General features: G+C 44.2%; 1 protein-coding gene across 2 annotated transcripts in view; it reads right to left on the bottom strand.

Moving 5' to 3' along the window:
* The window catches only part of LOC121539128 (vam6/Vps39-like protein), a 91,719-nt gene that overhangs the window by 17,430 nt on the left and 54,781 nt on the right, over positions 1-19,508 (bottom strand). For both annotated transcript variants that reach the window (XM_041847394.2, XM_041847395.2), the window contains one exon: positions 360-488. In XM_041847394.2, coding sequence (XP_041703328.1) covers positions 360-488 — 129 coding nt within the window. The remainder of the gene's footprint in view (positions 1-359; positions 489-19,508) is intronic.

The following is a 19,508-nucleotide window of genomic DNA, read 5'->3' as shown; positions in this document are numbered from 1 at the left end:
ACAGCCATTAGCCATAGGAATTGGCAAGACAGCACAAACAGATCTGGGACCCAGGCTAGAGTACCAAACAAACTCTCTTATCCAATCAGTACTTTCAACTAAAGAAGTAAAAATAAATAATAATAATAATAATAATAATAATAATAAACTAAAAAAAGTAAAAAAAGGACTGCATACGATCACTGGAAGAACAACCAGTCAGGAGGAAGCACAATAACTGTTGAATCTACCCACAACCATCCCATTCTCAAGTCAGAGATGAGTCTTTCTGGTTCGTAGCTGGTAGAGACCTCCAGGAAACACCTCTACAGTCCCTACAATAGTTTACAGTCTCTACTATAACCTTCTGGTCTCCTCACCATCGAAGGGGAAGTCAGAGATGAGTCGTCCTGGTTCGTAGCTGGTAGAGACCTCCAGGAAACACACTAGCTTCTTCCTGAACTCTCCCAGGTCCCCCTCCTCCTTCCCAGCAGCCACTCCAGGAACCCCTACAGGAAGACAAAACAGACAGATCTATTAGAATATCACATATCAGCTATGGAGTACCTCAGGGAAGTGTGATGGGGCCAGGGCCATTTATAGATCGATGATACTAGATATTTCGCAGGCTTCCAAAAAGTATTTTGTCCATTTTCTCAGTCCAGTAAGATACGCTGGCTGATAGTGCTGAGCGATTAGTGCTTTTTGAGGTCGTTTCGATTTCGGTTTCGATTATATTTTTTAAACATGAAATGCACTATGCATTATGTGGGTTGAATGCCGTAACACAGAATAAAACCATGAATAAAAGTCCCATGATGGTAGTGACTGCCTAATACTGCTTATCACTTATTAGCCATCAGTTATTCACATTACTTTACTTCAATAAAATATTTAAGTTATTGTGTATATTGCATTTGTTTTATTTGATGACTTTATTATTTCATTCAGGTCGTCATATCATCTCCATAGAGCTGCTGTCTTTGCAATTTGACAAAATCACTATTGTAGTAGTAAATAAGGCATACTTTTATGACTGCTGAATACCAACTCTCAGTCACTTACAGTGAGGGAAAAAAGTATTTGATCCCCTGCTGATTTTGTACGTTTGCCCACTGACAAAGACATGATCAGTCTATAATTTTAATGGTAGGTTTATTTGAACAGTGAGAGACAGAATAACAACAAAAACATCCAGAAAAACTCATGTCAGAAATGTTATACATTGATTTGCATTTTAATGAGGGAAATAAGTATTTGACCCCCTCTCAATGAGAAAGATTTCTGGCTCCCAGGTGTCTTTTATACAGGTAACGAGCTGAGATTAGGAGCACACTCTTAAAGGGAGTGCTCCTAATCTGAGTTTGTTACCTGTATAAAAGACACCTGTCCACAGAAGCAATCAATCAATCAGATTCCAAACTCTCCACCATGGCCAAGACCAAAGAGCTCTCCAAGGATGTCAGGGACAAGATTGTAGAGCTACACAAGGCTGGAATGGGCTACAAGACCATCGCCAAGCAGCTTGGTGAGAAGGTGACAACAGTTGGTGCGATTATTCGCAAATGGAAGAAACACAAAAGAACTGTCAATCTCCCTCGGCCTGGGGCTCCATGCAAGATCTCACCTTGTGGAGTTGCAATGATCATGAGAACGGTGAGGAATCAGCCCAGAACTACACGGGAGGATCTTGTCAATGATCTCAAGGCAGCTGGGACCATAGTCACCAAGAAAACAACTGGTAACACACTACGCCGTGAAGGACTGAAATCCTGCAGCGCCCGCAAGGTCCCCCTGCTCAAGAAAGCACATATACAGGCCCGTCTGAAGTTTGCCAATGAACATCTGAATGATTCAGAGGAGAACTGGGTGAAAGTGTTGTGGTCAAATGAGACCAAAATCGAGCTCTTTGGCATCAACTCAACTCGCTGTGTTTGGAGGAGGAGGAATGCTGCCTATGACCCCAAGAACACCATCCCCACCGTCAACCATGGAGGTGGAAACATTATGCTTTGGGGTGTTTTTCTGCTAAGGGAACAGGACAACTTCACCGCATCAAAGGGATGATGGACAGGGCCATGTACCATCAAATCTTGGGTGAGAACCTCCTTCCCTCAGCCAGGGCATTTAAAATGGGTCGTGGATGGGTATTCCAGCATGGCAATGACCCAAAACACACGGCCAAGGCAACAAAGGAGTGGCTCAAGAAGAAGCACATTAAGGTCCTGGAGTGGCCTAGCCAGTCTCCAGACCTTAATCCCATAGAAAATCTGTGGAGGGAGCTGAAGGTTCGAGTTGCTAAACATCAGCCTCGAAACCTTAATGACTTGAAGAAGATCTGCAAAGAGGAGTGGGACAAAATCCCTCCTGAGATGTGTGCAAACCTGGTGGCCAACTACAAGAAACGTCTGACCTCTGTGATTGCCAACAAGGGTTTTGCCACCAAGTACTAAGTCATGTTTTGCAGAGGGGTCAAATACTTATTTCCCTCATTAAAATGCAAATCAATTTGTAACATTTTTGACATGCGTTTTTCTGAATTTTTTTGGGGGGGTTATTCTGTCTCTCACTGTTCAAATAAACCTACCATTAAAATTATAGACTGATCATGTCTTTGTCAGTGGGCAAACGTACAAAATCAGCAGGGGATCAAATACTTTTTTCCCTCACTGTAGATGTATTTTCAGATAGCGATACCTCGAAGAAACTGCTCTCCATGTATCCCCACTTGACCGTGCATTCTTCGGTACCTTACGTAGCAGGCGTAAAAGAAACACAGACCGGACAAGTAGCCGCGGATTGGATCATGGTCATTGTAGTTCATTATCACGTTTTCAACGCTAAACTATGTAGAACATTGGCATGTTGGAAACTACACCTCCCTACTACATCGCACAGTTCAGGCATGACCTGATGCATCTCTAGAGAAACTGCAGCGCAATGTGCGCATTGAGCTCACAGACAAAAACAGAACTAAATGGAATTTCAAATAACTGAACCGGCGCAAGTCAATTAGTTTTAAAAAACCCGAAAGATAACCGACATTTCGGTTAATCGCTCAGCCCTACTGGCTGATAACTGCTGGCTTATCCACAGGCCTCCAGTAGTGTGTATAGTCGTCCCTTAGGCAGGTCTTTCCTTCAGGCAGGGAGTTGAGGGACTGCTTCATAAGAAATACAGGAGGCGGAGGTCGGGGTGCCTTGTGAGAATTCTTCGGCGAGTGGGTAAACCGCCTCTACCATCCGTTCTATTGGCCAACGTGCAATCACTGGAAAATAAACTGGATGACCTACGATCAAGACTATCTGTAATATCTTATGTTTCACCGAGTCGTGGCTGAACGACGACACGGATAATATAGAGCTGGCTGGGTTTTCCGTGCATCGGCAGGACAGAGCAGCTACGTCTGGTAAGACGAGGGGCGGGTGTGTGTCTATTTGTCAATAACAGCTGGTACGCAATGTCTAATATTAAAGAAGTCTCAAGGTATTGCTCGCCTGAGGTAGAGTACCTCATGATAAGCTGTAGACCACACTATCTACCAAGAGAGATGATCTATATTATTTTTAGCCGTCTATTTACCACCACAAACCAATGCTGGCATTAAGATTGCACTCAATGAGCTGTATAAGGCCATAAGCAAACAGGAAAACGCTCATCCAGAGGCGACGCTCCTAGTGGACGGGGACTTTAATGCAGGGAAACTTAAATCTGTTTTACCTCATTTCTACCAGCATGTTAAATGTGCAACCAGAAAAAATAAAAAAACTCTAGACCACCTTTACTCCACACACAGAGACGCATACAAAGCTCTCCCTCGCCCTCCATTTGGCAAATCTGACCATAATTCTATCCTCCTGATTCCTGCTTACAAGCAAAAACTAAAGCAGGAAGTACCAGTGACTCGCTCAATACAAGTGGTCAGATGACGTGGATGCTACGCTACAGGACTGTTTTGCTAGCACAGACTGGAATATGTTCTGGGATTCATCCAATGGCATTGAGGAGTATACCACCTCAGTCACCGGCTTCATCAATAAGTGCATGGACGACGTTGACCCCACAGTGACCGTACATACATATCCCAACCAGAAGCCATGGATTATAGGCAACATCCGCACCGAGCTAAAGGATAGAGCTGCCGCTTTCAAGGAGCGGAATGCAAATCCGGACGCTTATAAGAAATCCCGCTATGCCCTCAGACGAACCATCAAACAGGCAAAGCGTCAATAAAGGACTAAGTATCCTACTAAACAGGCTCTGACACTCGTCGGATGTGGCAGGGCTTGCAAACTATTACGGGAAACCCAGCTGCGAGCTGCTCAGTGACGCGAGCCTACCAGAGGAGCTAAATGCCTTTTATGCTCGCTTCGAGGCAAGCAACACTGAAGTATGCATGAGAGCATCAGCTGTTCCGGATGACTGTGTGATCACGATCTCCGTCGCCAATGTGAGCAAGACCTTTAAACAGGACAACATTCACAAGGCCGCAGGGCCAGACGGATTACCAGGACGTGTACTCAGAGCATGCGCAGACCAACTGGCAAGTGTCTTCACTGACATTTTCAACCTCTCCCTGACCGAGTCTGTAATACCAACATGTTTCAAGCAGACCTCCATAGTCCCGGTGCCCAAAAAAGCGAAGGTAACCTGCCTAAATTACTACCGCCCCGTAGTACTCACGTCGGTAGCCATGAAGTGCTTTGAAAGTCATGGCTCACATCAACACCATCATCCTGGAAACCCTAGACCCACTCCAATTCACATACTGCCCCAACAGATCCAAAGATGACGCAATCTCAATCGCATTCCACACTGCCCTTTCCCACCTGGACAAAAGGAACACCTATGTGAGAATGCTGTTCATTGACTACAGCTCAGCGTTCAACGCCATAGTGCCCTCAAAGCTCATCACTAAGCTAAGGACCCTGGGACTAACACCTCCCTCTGCAACTGGATCCTGGACTTCCTGACGGGCCGCCCCCAGGTGGTACGTGTAGGCAACAACACATCTGCCACGCTGATCCTCAACACGGGGGCCCACAGAGGTGCATGCTTAGTCCCCTCCTGTACTCTCTGGTCACCCACGACTGCGTGGACAAGCACGACTCCAACACCATCATTAAGTTTGCTGACGACACAACAGTGGTAGGCCTGATCACCAACAACGATGAGACAGCCTATAGGGAGGAGGTCAGAGACCTGGCAGTGTGGTGCCAGGACAACAACCTCGCCCTCAATGTGAGCAAGACAAAAGAGCTGATTGTGGACTACAGGAAAAGGAAGGCCGAACAGGGCCCCATTAACATCCACGGGGCTGTAGTGGAGCGGGTCGAGAGTTCCAAGTTCCTTGGTGTCCACATCACCAACAAACTATCATGGTCCAAACACACCAAGACAGTCGTGAAGAGGGCATGACAACACCTTTTCCCCCTCAGGAGACTGAAAAGATTTGGCATGGGTCCTCAGATCCTCAAAAAATTCTACAGCTGCACCATCAAGAGCATCCTGACCGGTTGCATCACCGCCTGGTATGGTAACTGCTCGGCCTCCGACCGCAAGGCACTACAGAGGGTAGTGCGTACAGCCCAGTACATCACTGGGGCCAAGCTTCCTGCCATCCAGGACCTCTATACCAGGCGGTGTCAGAGGAAGGCCCTAAAAATTGTCAAAGACTCCAGTCAACCAAGTCAGACTGTTCTCTCTGCTACTGCACGGCAAGCGGTACTGGAGCGGCAAGTCTAGGTCCAAAAGGCTCCCTAACAGCTTCTACCCCCAAGCCATTAGACTCCTGAACAATTAATCAAATGGCCACCCGGACTATTTACATTGACAACCCCTTTGTTTTTACACTGCTGCTACTCCACTTTACCCCTACCTACATGTACAAGTTACCACGACTAACCTGTACCCCCGCACATTGACTCAGTACAGGTACTCCCTGTATATTGCCTCGTTATTGTTATTTTATTGTGTGACATTTTAATTTTTTTACTTTATTTAGTAAATATTTTCTTAACTATTTATTGAACTGCATTGTTGGTTAAGGGCTTGTATATAAGCATTTCACGGTAAAGTTCTACACCTGTTGTATTCGGTGCATGTGACAAATAACATTTGATTTGATTTTGATTTGAGTAGTAGTAGTGATAGCGGCAGTAGTAGTAGTAGTAGTAGTAGTAGTAGTAAACAGTTGAGGTACTGCTTCATGAGTCCCTGGACCATCTCTAGGTACAGCTGTATCAGTACTGTAGTAATAGTAGTAGCAGTACTAGTAGTAGTAGTAGTAGTGATAGTAGTAGTAGTGATAGTAGTAGAAGTAGTAGTGATAGTAGTAGTAGTGATAGTAGTAGTAGTAGTGATACGGCTAGCAGTAGTAGTAGTAGTAGTAGTAGTGATAGTAGTAGTAGTGATAGTAGTAGTAGTAGTAGTGATAGTAGTAGTAGTAGGAATAGTAGTAGTAGTGATAGTAGTAGTAGTGATAGTAGTAGTAGTGATAGTAGTAGTAGTGATAGTAGTAGTAGTAGTAGTAGTAGTAGTAGTAGTAGTAGTAGTAGTAGTAGTGATAGTAGTAGTGATAGTGATAGTTGTTAGAGCCGATTTGGGCATATTTTGTATAAAAGACTGAACATACTGAGCTCCATGTACATTTGTGTAAATATATTAAATATTAATGTATATGATGAAATATTAGGTACGTACCTTTATGATTTATTTACCGGATTGAGATATATTCATTTGTTATTAGTGTAACTCAGTTTTTGGCCCCCTCTTGCCCATTCATTGTACTGTGTTAATTGTGTTAGTATAAAGGCAGGAAGTTGGGCCTTCGGGGGAGGAGTCCTTGCTAGATGCGGGAGCGGTATAGTTTTTTGACCATATAGACATACAGAAATACAGACAGACAGGTCATATTATATTATGTATTTGCATTTCAAGTAATCTCTGCTTTAAGTTGATTGGAGAATACCTTTTTGTTAGATAAGAAGAATAAACATTTTTTGTTGCACTATATCCCTGGATCTCATTGAATGTTTGGCCGTTTGGAAACGTTGAGGTGGACTGTATGCGTCCGAAACAACCCCGCTTCAGGCTAGGGCAGTGGCTATGGTAAAGAGGAAAGGAAGCCACTACATTCAAGTCAAAAAACTCCGTGAAGGATTACTACCGGAAGGAAATCTCCGGTTCGGACACACGCTGGATTTTGTTCTATTTGTAATTGCATTCGGACCATAAGGACAGCTCGCTTGGAAGGATTTGAACTCCTAGATTTCGCCAGCCGTGAGTAACCACTGCGAATGAATGAGCTGCCCTGTTCAAGGCGATCGTTTGATCATGCATATTATGGAAGCGCAAATGTGCTTATAATTGGAATGTTTGATAAACTTGGGAATGGAATTCAAAATACAGCGCTGTGAAAACAATTAAGAAGTTTAAGTTTGGGAAACACAGATCCTATGCACAATGTAGCCTAATCATATATCTAATATTTGGCCTAACGTGGAAATGCAATCCATCAACGCAACGAATGCAACTTAAGGATCTAAAGATACTGCGTGTTAAAACTTCATTAAAGGGACAAAACCTCAACGGGATGAAATGTTTAAAACGCATCTAAAATGCCAAACTTGCACATGTGCAATTCAAAATGGGTCAATATGCTGAAATGGATGACTGTGTTTTTAAAGATTAAAGGAGGTCTAAAGGGGCATTACGTTTAACAATCAAACCAACAACCGTGTCATTGTAAATTGAGTGAACTAAAAGTGAATGATGGAGGAGGAAATCCCAAATAAGACTCCACTGGAGAGGGCAGAGGAGTATCTAAATTCACTCTATGCAGCCCGGAGAGGCAAACTTGGAGTGTGTACACGCAAAATGAATGAAATAAAAGTCCTTCTTGTTGATGGAGGAAACATTGCAACTGTGAATGAGAGTCTTGAAGCATTTGATGCTGTGCTCAATGACTTTAAGAAGGCTCATGAATCTGTGCTAGAGCTGGTCACAGAGGAGGAACAGGAACAGGAGAGCATTAACTATTATCAACCAAGAATGAGAACTTATGAACATTTCCTGAAAGAGGTGGAAATATGGAAAAAGGCTGAAGTTGAGCCACAAACGCTCATTGAACCACATGACAGCATTTCCAATGTGTCAAAAATATCAAGTAAAACTAAGTATTCTAAGACTGCTTCCTCAGTGTCCTCTGAACGCCTTAAAGCCGAGGCAGAACGAGCAGCTCTACTAGCTCGCCAAGCATCATTACAAGACAAGCATGCATTGGAACTGGAGAAAGCTCAACTGAATGTTAGGATGGAAAAAATGGCACTGGAAACGGACATAGCAGCATATAATGCCAAACTGAAGGTCCTGGAGAGTACCGAGTCAACTTCTCAATCCCATTCTGTGGCAGCCCATTTACTAAGCCAAGAAGATGGAATGAACTCTTATTTTGAGAAACAGGAACCAGAGGTCTATGTGGAACCTGAACCATCACCTGTTGAGTTTGCTGCATTAGGTGCAGTTCCAAAGACCCCACTACAAAGAGTTTTACAACAACCGACCACAAAGCCATCAAACCCTATTCCGAAAACAGTCGTAAACCACACTCTTCAGCAGCCAACAGCAAGGTCTAGCAATCGACACAGAATCAACACTGCGGGTATCAGCCATAATACCAGCCATGATAACCTCTCTACTGTCATGCAAAGGCAGAATGAAATTGCTGACCTCCTTGTACTACAGCACAAACAAGCCACACTCCCTGTTAGGGAGATACCTATGTTTGACGGTGATCCTCTAAACTTTAGGCCATTCATGCGTGCATTTGAGCATGGTATAGAAGATAAGACAAGCAGTCACCAGGATAGGCTCTATTACCTGGAACAATACACCTCTGGTCAGCCCAAGGATCTGGTCCGTAGTTGTCTGCATATGGAAGCCAGAAGAGGCTATGCAGTAGCTAAGAGGTTGTTAAAGGAACACTTTGGCAATGAAATCAAAGTCACCACTGCTTACATGGAAAAGGCTTGGAACTGGACAAACATCAAACCCGATGATGGAAAGGGACTGGGTGGTTATGCACTCTATCTAAGAGGTTGCTGTAACGCTATGCAAGACCTACAGAACATGGAAGAGCTTAATCTTCCCTCCAACATAAAGCTGATCATGTCAAAACTTCCCCTACAAACTAAGGGAAAAATGGAGGTCTATGGCCTGTGATATTTTAGAGAGAAGTCACCTGAGGGCCCAGTTCAGTGACCTGGTAACGTTCATGGAAAAACAGGCCAAAATACTGCAGGATCCGTTGTATGGAGATATTCAAGATCCCCTGTACAACAAAAGGTTTTTAAAACCCAAAACAGAAGCTGACTTTAAACAGCAGTTCAAGTCCAAGAGTAGGGGGAAGCAGCTTTGCCACTACAGTAGCTGTAGTGGCAGATTGTGACTCTGAAAAACCTTTAAAAGAACAAACATTCAAAGTAAAGAGACCAGGCACCTACCCTTCTGATGCTCCCAGTATCTCATGTATATTTTGTGCTGGTGCGCATTTATTGGTCGACTGCCAACAGGTGAAGGCACAGCCACATGAATTCAAGGTTGAGTTTCTGAGATCAAAAGGCCTTTGTTTTGGCTGTTTGATGAGAGGACACTTAAGCAGAGAATGTAAAAGAAGGATGACCTGTCAGAGCTGTCAAAGAAAGCACCCCACTATCCTGCACATTGAAGGAAGAGAGAGATTTAGATCTCAAAAGGCAGATATGAGTGGTGTAGCAGTAAAGCGGGAGGAGACTGTCAGCAGTGCTCTTGTTTCACTGGAAGCTGGTGAAGATACCGGGGCGGTACAGATTGTGCACTTGCAATTGTGCCAGTTCAAGTAAAGGTGGCAAATGGAAGCAAGTCTGTGTTAACCTATGCGTTTTCGATTCTGGTAGCTCAGCAACATTTTGTACGGAGAGACTCATGAGGCAGTTGCAAGCTAAAGGCAGTGCGACTGAAATTCTGCTACGCACAATGGGGCAGGAGAGTCCTACCAAGAGCTTTGAAATATCTGGATTAGAGATTGGCAATGTGGAAGGCGACACATTTCTTGCATTACCAAAGGTCTACACCCAACATAAGATCCCAGTGACAAGAGAGAACATTCCCACTCAGAAAGAGCTCAAAAGGTGGCCATACCTGAAAGAGGTTCAGTTGAAGGAGATTGATGCCGACGTCGAACTTCTGATTGGCGTAAATGCTCCAAAGGCAATGGAACCCTGGCAAATCATAAATAGCCAAGGCAACGGACCGTATGCAGTGAAAACCCTCTTTGGATGGGTGATGAATGGTCCTCTCAACAGTTGTACCATGGCAGAAGAATCCGGGCGTCCTACGGTGATGGCCAATCGTATCTCAATGGCCGACCTGGGGGTTCTTCTTGTAAATCAGTACAACCATGACTTCCCTGAGAGAGAGTATGAAGAGAAAAGTGAGATGTCAGCTGAGGATCGTAGGTTTATGGAGATAGTATCAAGCTCCATAACCCTCAAAGACCATCACTACTACTTACCGTTGCCCTTTCGCAACAAAGATGTAGTCCTGCCAAACAACCGTGACATGGCAAAGCAGCGGGCTCTAAATATTATCAGGAAGTTCAAGAAGGACAAAGGTTACGCTGCAGAGTACAAAGGCTTCATGGAAGAGATGATAACAAAAGGTTACGCCGAGAAGGTACCACAAGAACAGCTCCTCAGAGAGAAAGGCAAGGTATGGTACATACCACACCATGGCGTTCACCATAAGCGCAAAGGAACGATACGAGTGGTGTTTGACTGTTCATCATCCTATAAAGGTACATCTCTTAACAGTGAACTCCTTCAAGGCCCTGACCTGGCAAACACGCTTATAGGAGTCTTGCTAAGATTTCGGCAAGAGCACATTGCCATGATGGCAGACATCGAAGGAATGTTCCATCAAGTACGTGTCCATGAAGATGACTTAGACTTCCTGCGATTCCTATGGTGGCCGGATGGTGATACTAACAAAAGATTGGAGGAGTACAGAATGACAGTACATCTTTTCGGTGCTATATCCTCTCCAAGTTGTGCAAACTTTGCACTGCGAAAGACTGCAGAAGACAACTGTGAGGGGTACGATGAAGAGGTGATTCAAACAGTCAAGTCCAACTTCTATGTTGATGACTGCCTCAAGTCAGTGGCCACAGAAGAACAAGCCATAGCTCTCACAAGAAACCTCAGGGATGTGTGCTCTCAAGGTGGGTTCAAATTGACCTGGTGGGTCAGCAACAGCCGCACTGTACTAGCTTCTATCCCTGATGAACACAAAGCCAAGCAGATAAAAGAACTGGACCTGGACAGAGAAAAGCTGCCTGTTGAAAGAGCACTTGGAATCCGATGGAACATTGAAAGGGATGTGTTTAACTTCCAGGTCACTGTCAAGAACAGACCCCTTACAAGAAGAGGTATTCTCTCAACTGTCAGCTCTATTTATGATCCATTAGGTTTCCTCGCCCCATTCGTATTAAAGGCAAAGCAAATTCTTCAAGTGCTCTGCAAGCTAAAGTGTGGATGGGACGAAGTCATCCCTGAAGAACACTCTATTTCATGGAAGAGATGGCTCTCAGAGCTGGACCAGCTCTCCAGATTCCAGATCAACAGGTGTATGATGCCGGAGAACTTTGGTCAAATCAAGACCGCACAGCTGCATCACTTCGGTGATGCAAGTGAACAAGGTTATGGCACGGCAAGCTACCTTAGGTTCACAAACGTTATGGAAAAGGTCCACATCGCATTCATACTGGGGAAATCAAGGGTGACTCCACTCAAGCAGATGACGATCCCCAGACTGGAACTTGCTGCAGCAACATTGGCAGTGCGAGTGGACAGGATGTTAAGGTTGGAGCTCCAGATTGAACTTGAGGAGTCAACTTTCTGGACAGACAGCCAGTCGGTGCTAAAATACATCCCCAACGATACCAAGAGATTCCATACTTTTGTGGCTAATAGGGTTGCTATGATCCGTGACCTATCGAAAGCAAAACAGTGGAGGTATTTGAACTCCAAACACAACCCAGCCGATGATGCCTCAAGAGGATTACATGTTGAAACTTTCCTGAACTCAAAGAGATGGCGCAAAGGACCAGAATTCCTGGAGAAAACAGAAACACAATGGCCGAAAGTCCCCGAGGAGCTTGGCTCCATCCCTCCAGATGATCCAGAGGTGAGAAAAGACGTCATCGTAAACAGTACATGTGTGGAAGAAAAGAGTCCGACCAGCAAACTGATTGAGTACTATTCAACATGGAACAGCTTGAAGAAAGCAGTTGCCTGGATGCTGAAACTGAAGAGACTTCTACTACAGTTAAGCCAGAAAAGGAAAGTTCTCACCCAAACTGATCCAGGATCAGATCAGAGTCTGACAAACTCACTGAAGGAACAAATTGACAAGTTCAAACTGACGTTTGGAAAAGAAAGTCTGTCTGTAGATGACCTAGATGAAGCAGAAAAGGTCATCATTCGATTTGAGCAACGACAGCACTTTAAACAAGAAATTGCACTAGTTGTAAAAGGAAAACAATGTGCCATGAAAGCAAAGCCAGTCCTGCCACCAGGACTATTCCAGAGAAGTGACCTATACTCACGAAGGAGATGGAAGCAAGTACAATATATCACTGACCTCTTCTGGAAGAGATGGATCAGGGAGTATCTTCCACTTATGCAGGAGCGGAACAAGTGGAACAAAACTAAGAGAAACTTCAGTCCTGGTGACCTTGTGGTCATCGTCGATGACACCGCCCCAAGGAACTCTTGGCTAATGGGGCGTGTGGTGAAGGCTTTGCCAGGGGCCAAAGGTCTTGTCCGGAGCGTCATGGTTAAGACTAAGACCAATATCCTACAGAGACCTATCAATAAACTCTGTCTGCTCCTTGAGGCGACGAAGTGAGACACACACACACACACACACAGTGCTCCATCTTTGAATCACGTGCACCTCTGATTCGTTGATGTCGTACTCTTACATTCTTTGATGTCATACATTTTTGGACGTCAAACTCTTGACATTTTTTGGAAGTTGAACACCTTTACACTTCAACTCAGACTGAGATCTATGGACTATTTTCCTATATGGCACCTTGTATATTTGTATATAGCTATGAACTGTAATGGTGCTCTGGTATAGAATGTTTTTGTATTGGCTCTACGTTTGAATATTAAGTAATTGTTGTGCATTCAGTGCAGTCAACAATTAGGGGGCGGTATGTTAGAGCCGATTTGGGCATATTTTGTATAAAAGACTGAACATACTGAGCTCCATGTACATTTGTGTAAATATATTAAATATTAATGTATATGATGAAATATTAGGTACGTACCTTTATGATTTATTTACCGGATTGAGATATATTCATTTGTTATTAGTGTAACTCAGTTTTTGGCCCCCCCTCTTGCCCATTCATTGTACTGTGTTAATTGTGTTAGTATAAAGGCAGGAAGTTGGGCCCTCGGGGGAGGAGTCCTTGCTAGATGCGGGAGCGGTATAGTTTTTTGACCATATAGACATACAGAAATACAGACAGACAGGTCATATTATATTATGTATTTGCATTTCAAGTAATCTCTGCTTTAAGTTGATTGGAGAATACCTTTTTGTTAGATAAGAAGAATAAACATTTTTTGTTGCACTATATCCCTGGATCTCATTGAATGTTTGGCCGTTTGGAAACGTTGAGTGTGGACTGTATGCGTCCGAAACAACCCCGCTTCAGGCTAGGGCAGTGGCTATGGTAAAGAGGAAAGGAAGCCACTACAGGAGGAGGAAATCCCAAATAAGACTCCACTGGAGAGGGCAGAGGAGCATCTAAATTCACTCTATGCAGCCCGGAGAGGCAAACTTGGAGTGTGTACACGCAAAATGAATGAAATAAAAGTCCTTCTTGTTGATGGAGGAAACATTGCAACTGTGAATGAGAGTCTTGAAGCATTTGATGCTGTGCTCAATGACTTTAAGAAGGCTCATGAATCTGTGCTAGAGCTGGTCACAGAGGAGGAACAGGAACAGGAGAGCATTAACTATTATCAACCAAGAATGAGAACTTATGAACATTTCCTGAAAGAGGTGGAAATATGGAAAAAGGCTGAAGTTGAGCCACAAACGCTCATTGAACCACATGACAGCATTTCCAATGTGTCAAAAATATCAAGTAAAACTAAGTATTCTAAGACTGCTTCCTCAGTGTCCTCTGAACGCCTTAAAGCCGAGGCAGAACGAGCAGCTCTACTAGCTCGCCAAGCATCATTACAAGACAAGCATGCATTGGAACTGGAGAAAGCTCAACTGAATGTTAGGATGGAAAAAATGGCACTGGAAACGGACATAGCAGCATATAATGCCAAACTGAAGGTCCTGGAGAGTACCGAGTCAACTTCTCAATCCCATTCTGTGGCAGCCCATTTACTAAGCCAAGAAGATGGAATGAACTCTTATTTTGAGAAACAGGAACCAGAGGTCTATGTGGAACCTGAACCATCACCTGTTGAGTTTGCTGCATTAGGTGCAGTTCCAAAGACCCCACTACAAAGAGTTTTACAACAACCGACCACAAAGCCATCAAACCCTATTCCGAAAACAGTCGTAAACCACACTCTTCAGCAGCCAACAGCAAGGTCTAGCAATCGACACAGAATCAACACTGCGGGTATCAGCCATAATACCAGCCATGATAACCTCTCTACTGTCATGCAAAGGCAGAATGAAATTGCTGACCTCCTTGTACTACAGCACAAACAAGCCACACTCCCTGTTAGGGAGATACCTATGTTTGACGGTGATCCTCTAAACTTTAGGCCATTCATGCGTGCATTTGAGCATGGTATAGAAGATAAGACAAGCAGTCACCAGGATAGGCTCTATTACCTGGAACAATACACCTCTGGTCAGCCCAAGGATCTGGTCCGTAGTTGTCTGCATATGGAAGCCAGAAGAGGCTATGCAGTAGCTAAGAGGTTGTTAAAGGAACACTTTGGCAATGAAATCAAAGTCACCACTGCTTACATGGAAAAGGCTTGGAACTGGACAAACATCAAACCCGATGATGGAAAGGGACTGGGTGGTTATGCACTCTATCTAAGAAGTTGCTGTAACGCTATGCAAGACCTACAGAACATGGAAGAGCTTAATCTTCCCTCCAACATAAAGCTGATCATGTCAAAACTTCCCTACAAACTAAGGGAAAAATGGAGGTCTATGGCATGTGATATTTTAGAGAGAAGTCACCTGAGGGCCCAGTTCAGTGACCTGGTAACGTTCATGGAAAAACAGGCCAAAATACTGCAGGATCCGTTGTATGGAGATATTCAAGATCCCCTGTACAACAAAAGGTTTTTAAAACCCAAAACAGAAGCTGACTTTAAACAGCAGTTCAAGTCCAAGAGTAGGGGAAGCAGCTTTGCCACTACAGTAGCTGTAGTGGCAGATTGTAACTCTGAAAAACCTTTAAAAGAACAAACATTCAAAGTAAAGAGACCAGGCACCTACCCTTCTGATGCTCCCAGTATCTCATGTATATTTTGTGCTGGTGCGCATTTATTGGTCGACTGCCAACAGGTGAAGGCACAGCCACATGAATTCAAGGTTGAGTTTCTGAGATCAAAAGGCCTTTGTTTTGGCTGTTTGATGAGAGGACACTTAAGCAGAGAATGTAAAAGAAGGATGACCTGTCAGAGCTGTCAAAGAAAGCACCCCACTATCCTGCACATTGAAGGAAGAGAGAGATTTAGATCTCAAAAGGCAGATATGAGTGGTGTAGCAGTAAAGCGGGAGGAGACTGTCAGCAGTGCTCTTGTTTCACTGGAAGCTGGTGAAGATACCGGGGCCGGTACAGATTGTGCACTTGCAATTGTGCCAGTTCAAGTAAAGGTGGCAAATGGAAGCAAGTCTGTGTTAACCTATGCGTTTCTCGATTCTGGTAGCTCAGCAACATTTTGTACGGAGAGACTCATGAGGCAGTTGCAAGCTAAAGGCAGTGCGACTGAAATTCTGCTACGCACAATGGGGCAGGAGAGTCCTACCAAGAGCTTTGAGATATCTGGATTAGAGATTGGCAATGTGGAAGGCGACACATTTCTTGCATTACCAAAGGTCTACACCCAACATAAGATCCCAGTGACAAGAGAGAACATTCCCACTCAGAAAGAGCTTAAAAGGTGGCCATACCTGAAAGAGGTTCAGTTGAAGGAGATTGATGCCGACGTCGAACTTCTGATTGGCGTAAATGCTCCAAAGGCAATGGAACCCTGGCAAATCATAAATAGCCAAGGCAACGGACCGTATGCAGTGAAAACCCTCTTTGGATGGGTGATGAATGGTCCTCTCAACAGTTGTACCATGGCAGAAGAATCCGGGCGTCCTACGGTGATGGCCAATCGTATCTCAATGGCCGACCTGGGGGTTCTTCTTGTAAATCAGTACAACCATGACTTCCCTGAGAGAGAGTATGAAGAGAAAAGTGAGATGTCAGCTGAGGATCGTAGGTTTATGGAGATAGTATCAAGCTCCATAACCCTCAAAGACCATCACTACTACTTACCGTTGCCCTTTCGCAACAAAGATGTAGTCCTGCCAAACAACCGTGACATGGCAAAGCAGCGGGCTCTAAATATTATCAGGAAGTTCAAGAAGGACAAAGGTTACGCTGCAGAGTACAAAGGCTTCATGGAAGAGATGATAACAAAAGGTTACGCCGAGAAGGTACCACAAGAACAGCTCCTCAGAGAGAAAGGCAAGGTATGGTACATACCACACCATGGCGTTCACCATAAGCGCAAAGGAACGATACGAGTGGTGTTTGACTGTTCATCATCCTATAAAGGTACATCTCTTAACAGTGAACTCCTTCAAGGCCCTGACCTGGCAAACACGCTTATAGGAGTCTTGCTAAGATTTCGGCAAGAGCACATTGCCATGATGGCAGACATCGAAGGAATGTTCCATCAAGTACGTGTCCATGAAGATGACTTAGACTTCCTGCGATTCCTATGGTGGCCGGATGGTGATACTAACAAAAGATTGGAGGAGTACAGAATGACAGTACATCTTTTCGGTGCTATATCCTCTCCAAGTTGTGCAAACTTTGCACTGCGAAAGACTGCAGAAGACAACTGTGAGGGGTACGATGAAGAGGTGATTCAAACAGTCAAGTCCAACTTCTATGTTGATGACTGCCTCAAGTCAGTGGCCACAGAAGAACAAGCCATAGCTCTCACAAGAAACCTCAGGGATGTGTGCTCTCAAGGTGGGTTCAAATTGACCAAGTGGGTCAGCAACAGCCGCACTGTACTAGCTTCTATCCCTGATGAACACAAAGCCAAGCAGATAAAAGAACTGGACCTGGACAGAGAAAAGCTGCCTGTTGAAAGAGCACTTGGAATCCGATGGAACATTGAAAGGGATGTGTTTAACTTCCAGGTCACTGTCAAGAACAGACCCCTTACAAGAAGAGGTATTCTCTCAACTGTCAGCTCTATTTATGATCCATTAGGTTTCCTCGCCCCATTCGTATTAAAGGCAAAGCAAATTCTTCAAGTGCTCTGCAAGCTAAAGTGTGGATGGGACGAAGTCATCCCTGAAGAACACTCTATTTCATGGAAGAGATGGCTCTCAGAGCTGGACCAGCTCTCCAGATTCCAGATCAACAGGTGTATGATGCCGGAGAACTTTGGTCAAATCAAGACCGCACAGCTGCATCACTTCGGTGATGCAAGTGAACAAGGTTATGGCACGGCAAGCTACCTTAGGTTCACAAACGTTATGGAAAAGGTCCACATCGCATTCATACTGGGGAAATCAAGGGTGACTCCACTCAAGCAGATGACGATCCCCAGACTGGAACTTGCTGCAGCAACATTGGCAGTGCGAGTGGACAGGATGTTAAGGTTGGAGCTCCAGATTGAACTTGAGGAGTCAACTTTCTGGACAGACAGCCAGTCGGGTGCTAAAATACATCCGCAACGATACCAAGAGATTCCATACTTTTGTGGCTAATAGGGTTGCTATGATCCGTGACCTATCGAAAGCAAAACAGTGGAGGTATTTGAACTCCAAACACAACCCAGCCGATGATGCCTCAAGAGGATTACATGTTGAAACTTTCCTGAACTCAAAGAGATGGCGCAAAGGACCAGAATTCCTGGAGAAAACAGAAACACAATGGCCGAAAGTCCCCGAGGAGCTTGGCTCCATCCCTCCAGATGATCCAGAGGTGAGAAAAGACGTCATCGTAAACAGTACATGTGTGGAAGAAAAGAGTCCGACCAGCAAACTGATTGAGTACTATTCAACATGGAACAGCTTGAAGAAAGCAGTTGCCTGGATGCTGAAACTGAAGAGACTTCTACTACAGTTAAGCCAGAAAAGGAAAGTTCTCACCCAAACTGATCCAGGATCAGATCAGAGTCTGACAAACTCACTGAAGGAACAAATTGACAAGTTCAAACTGACGTTTGGAAAAGAAAGTCTGTCTGTAGATGACCTAGATGAAGCAGAAAAGGTCATCATTCGATTTGAGCAACGACAGCACTTTAACCTATACTCAAGAAGGAGATGGAAGCAAGTACAATATATCACTGACCTCTTCTGGAAGAGATGGATCAGGGAGTATCTTCCACTTATGCAGGAGCGGAACAAGTGGAACAAAACTAAGAGAAACTTCAGTCCTGGTGACCTTGTGGTCATCGTCGATGACACCGCCCCAAGGAACTCTTGGCTAATGGGGCGTGTGGTGAAGGCTTTGCCAGGGGCCAAAGGTCTTGTCCGGAGCGTCATGGTTAAGACTAAGACCAATATCCTACAGAGACCTATCAATAAACTCTGTCTGCTCCTTGAGGCGACGAAGTGAGACACACACACACACACACACACACACAGTGCTCCATCTTTGAATCATGTGCACCTCTGATTCGTTGATGTCGTACTCTTACATTCTTTGATGTCATACATTTTGTGGACGTCAAACTCTTGACATTTTTTGGAAGTTGAACACCTTTACACTTCAACTCAGACTGAGATCTATGGACTATTTTCCTATATGGCACCATGTATATTTGTATATAGCTATGAACTGTAATGGTGCTCTGGTATAGAATGTTTTTGTATTGGCTCTACGTTTGAATATTAAGTAATTGTTGTGCATTCAGTGCAGTCAACAATTAGGGGCCGTATGTTAGAGCCGATTTGGGCATATTTTGTATAAAAGACTGAACATACTGAGCTCCATGTACATTTGTGTAAATATATTAAATATTAATGTATATGATGAAATATTAGGTACGTACCTTTATGATTTATTTACCGGATTGAGATATATTCATTTGTTATTAGTGTAACTCAGTTTTTGGCCCCCCCTCTTGCCCATTCATTGTACTGTGTTAATTGTGTTAGTATAAAGGCAGGAAGTTGGGCCTTCGGGGGAGGAGTCCTTGCTAGATGCGGGAGCGGTATAGTTTTTTGAACATATAGACATACAGAAATAC

The sequence above is a fragment of the Coregonus clupeaformis genome, chromosome 25 (assembly GCF_020615455.1).
Source record: "Coregonus clupeaformis isolate EN_2021a chromosome 25, ASM2061545v1, whole genome shotgun sequence".
NCBI lineage: Eukaryota > Metazoa > Chordata > Actinopteri > Salmoniformes > Salmonidae > Coregonus > Coregonus clupeaformis.
The sequence above is the reverse complement of the archived record's forward strand: the minus strand, read 5'-3'. Positions and strand labels throughout refer to the sequence as shown.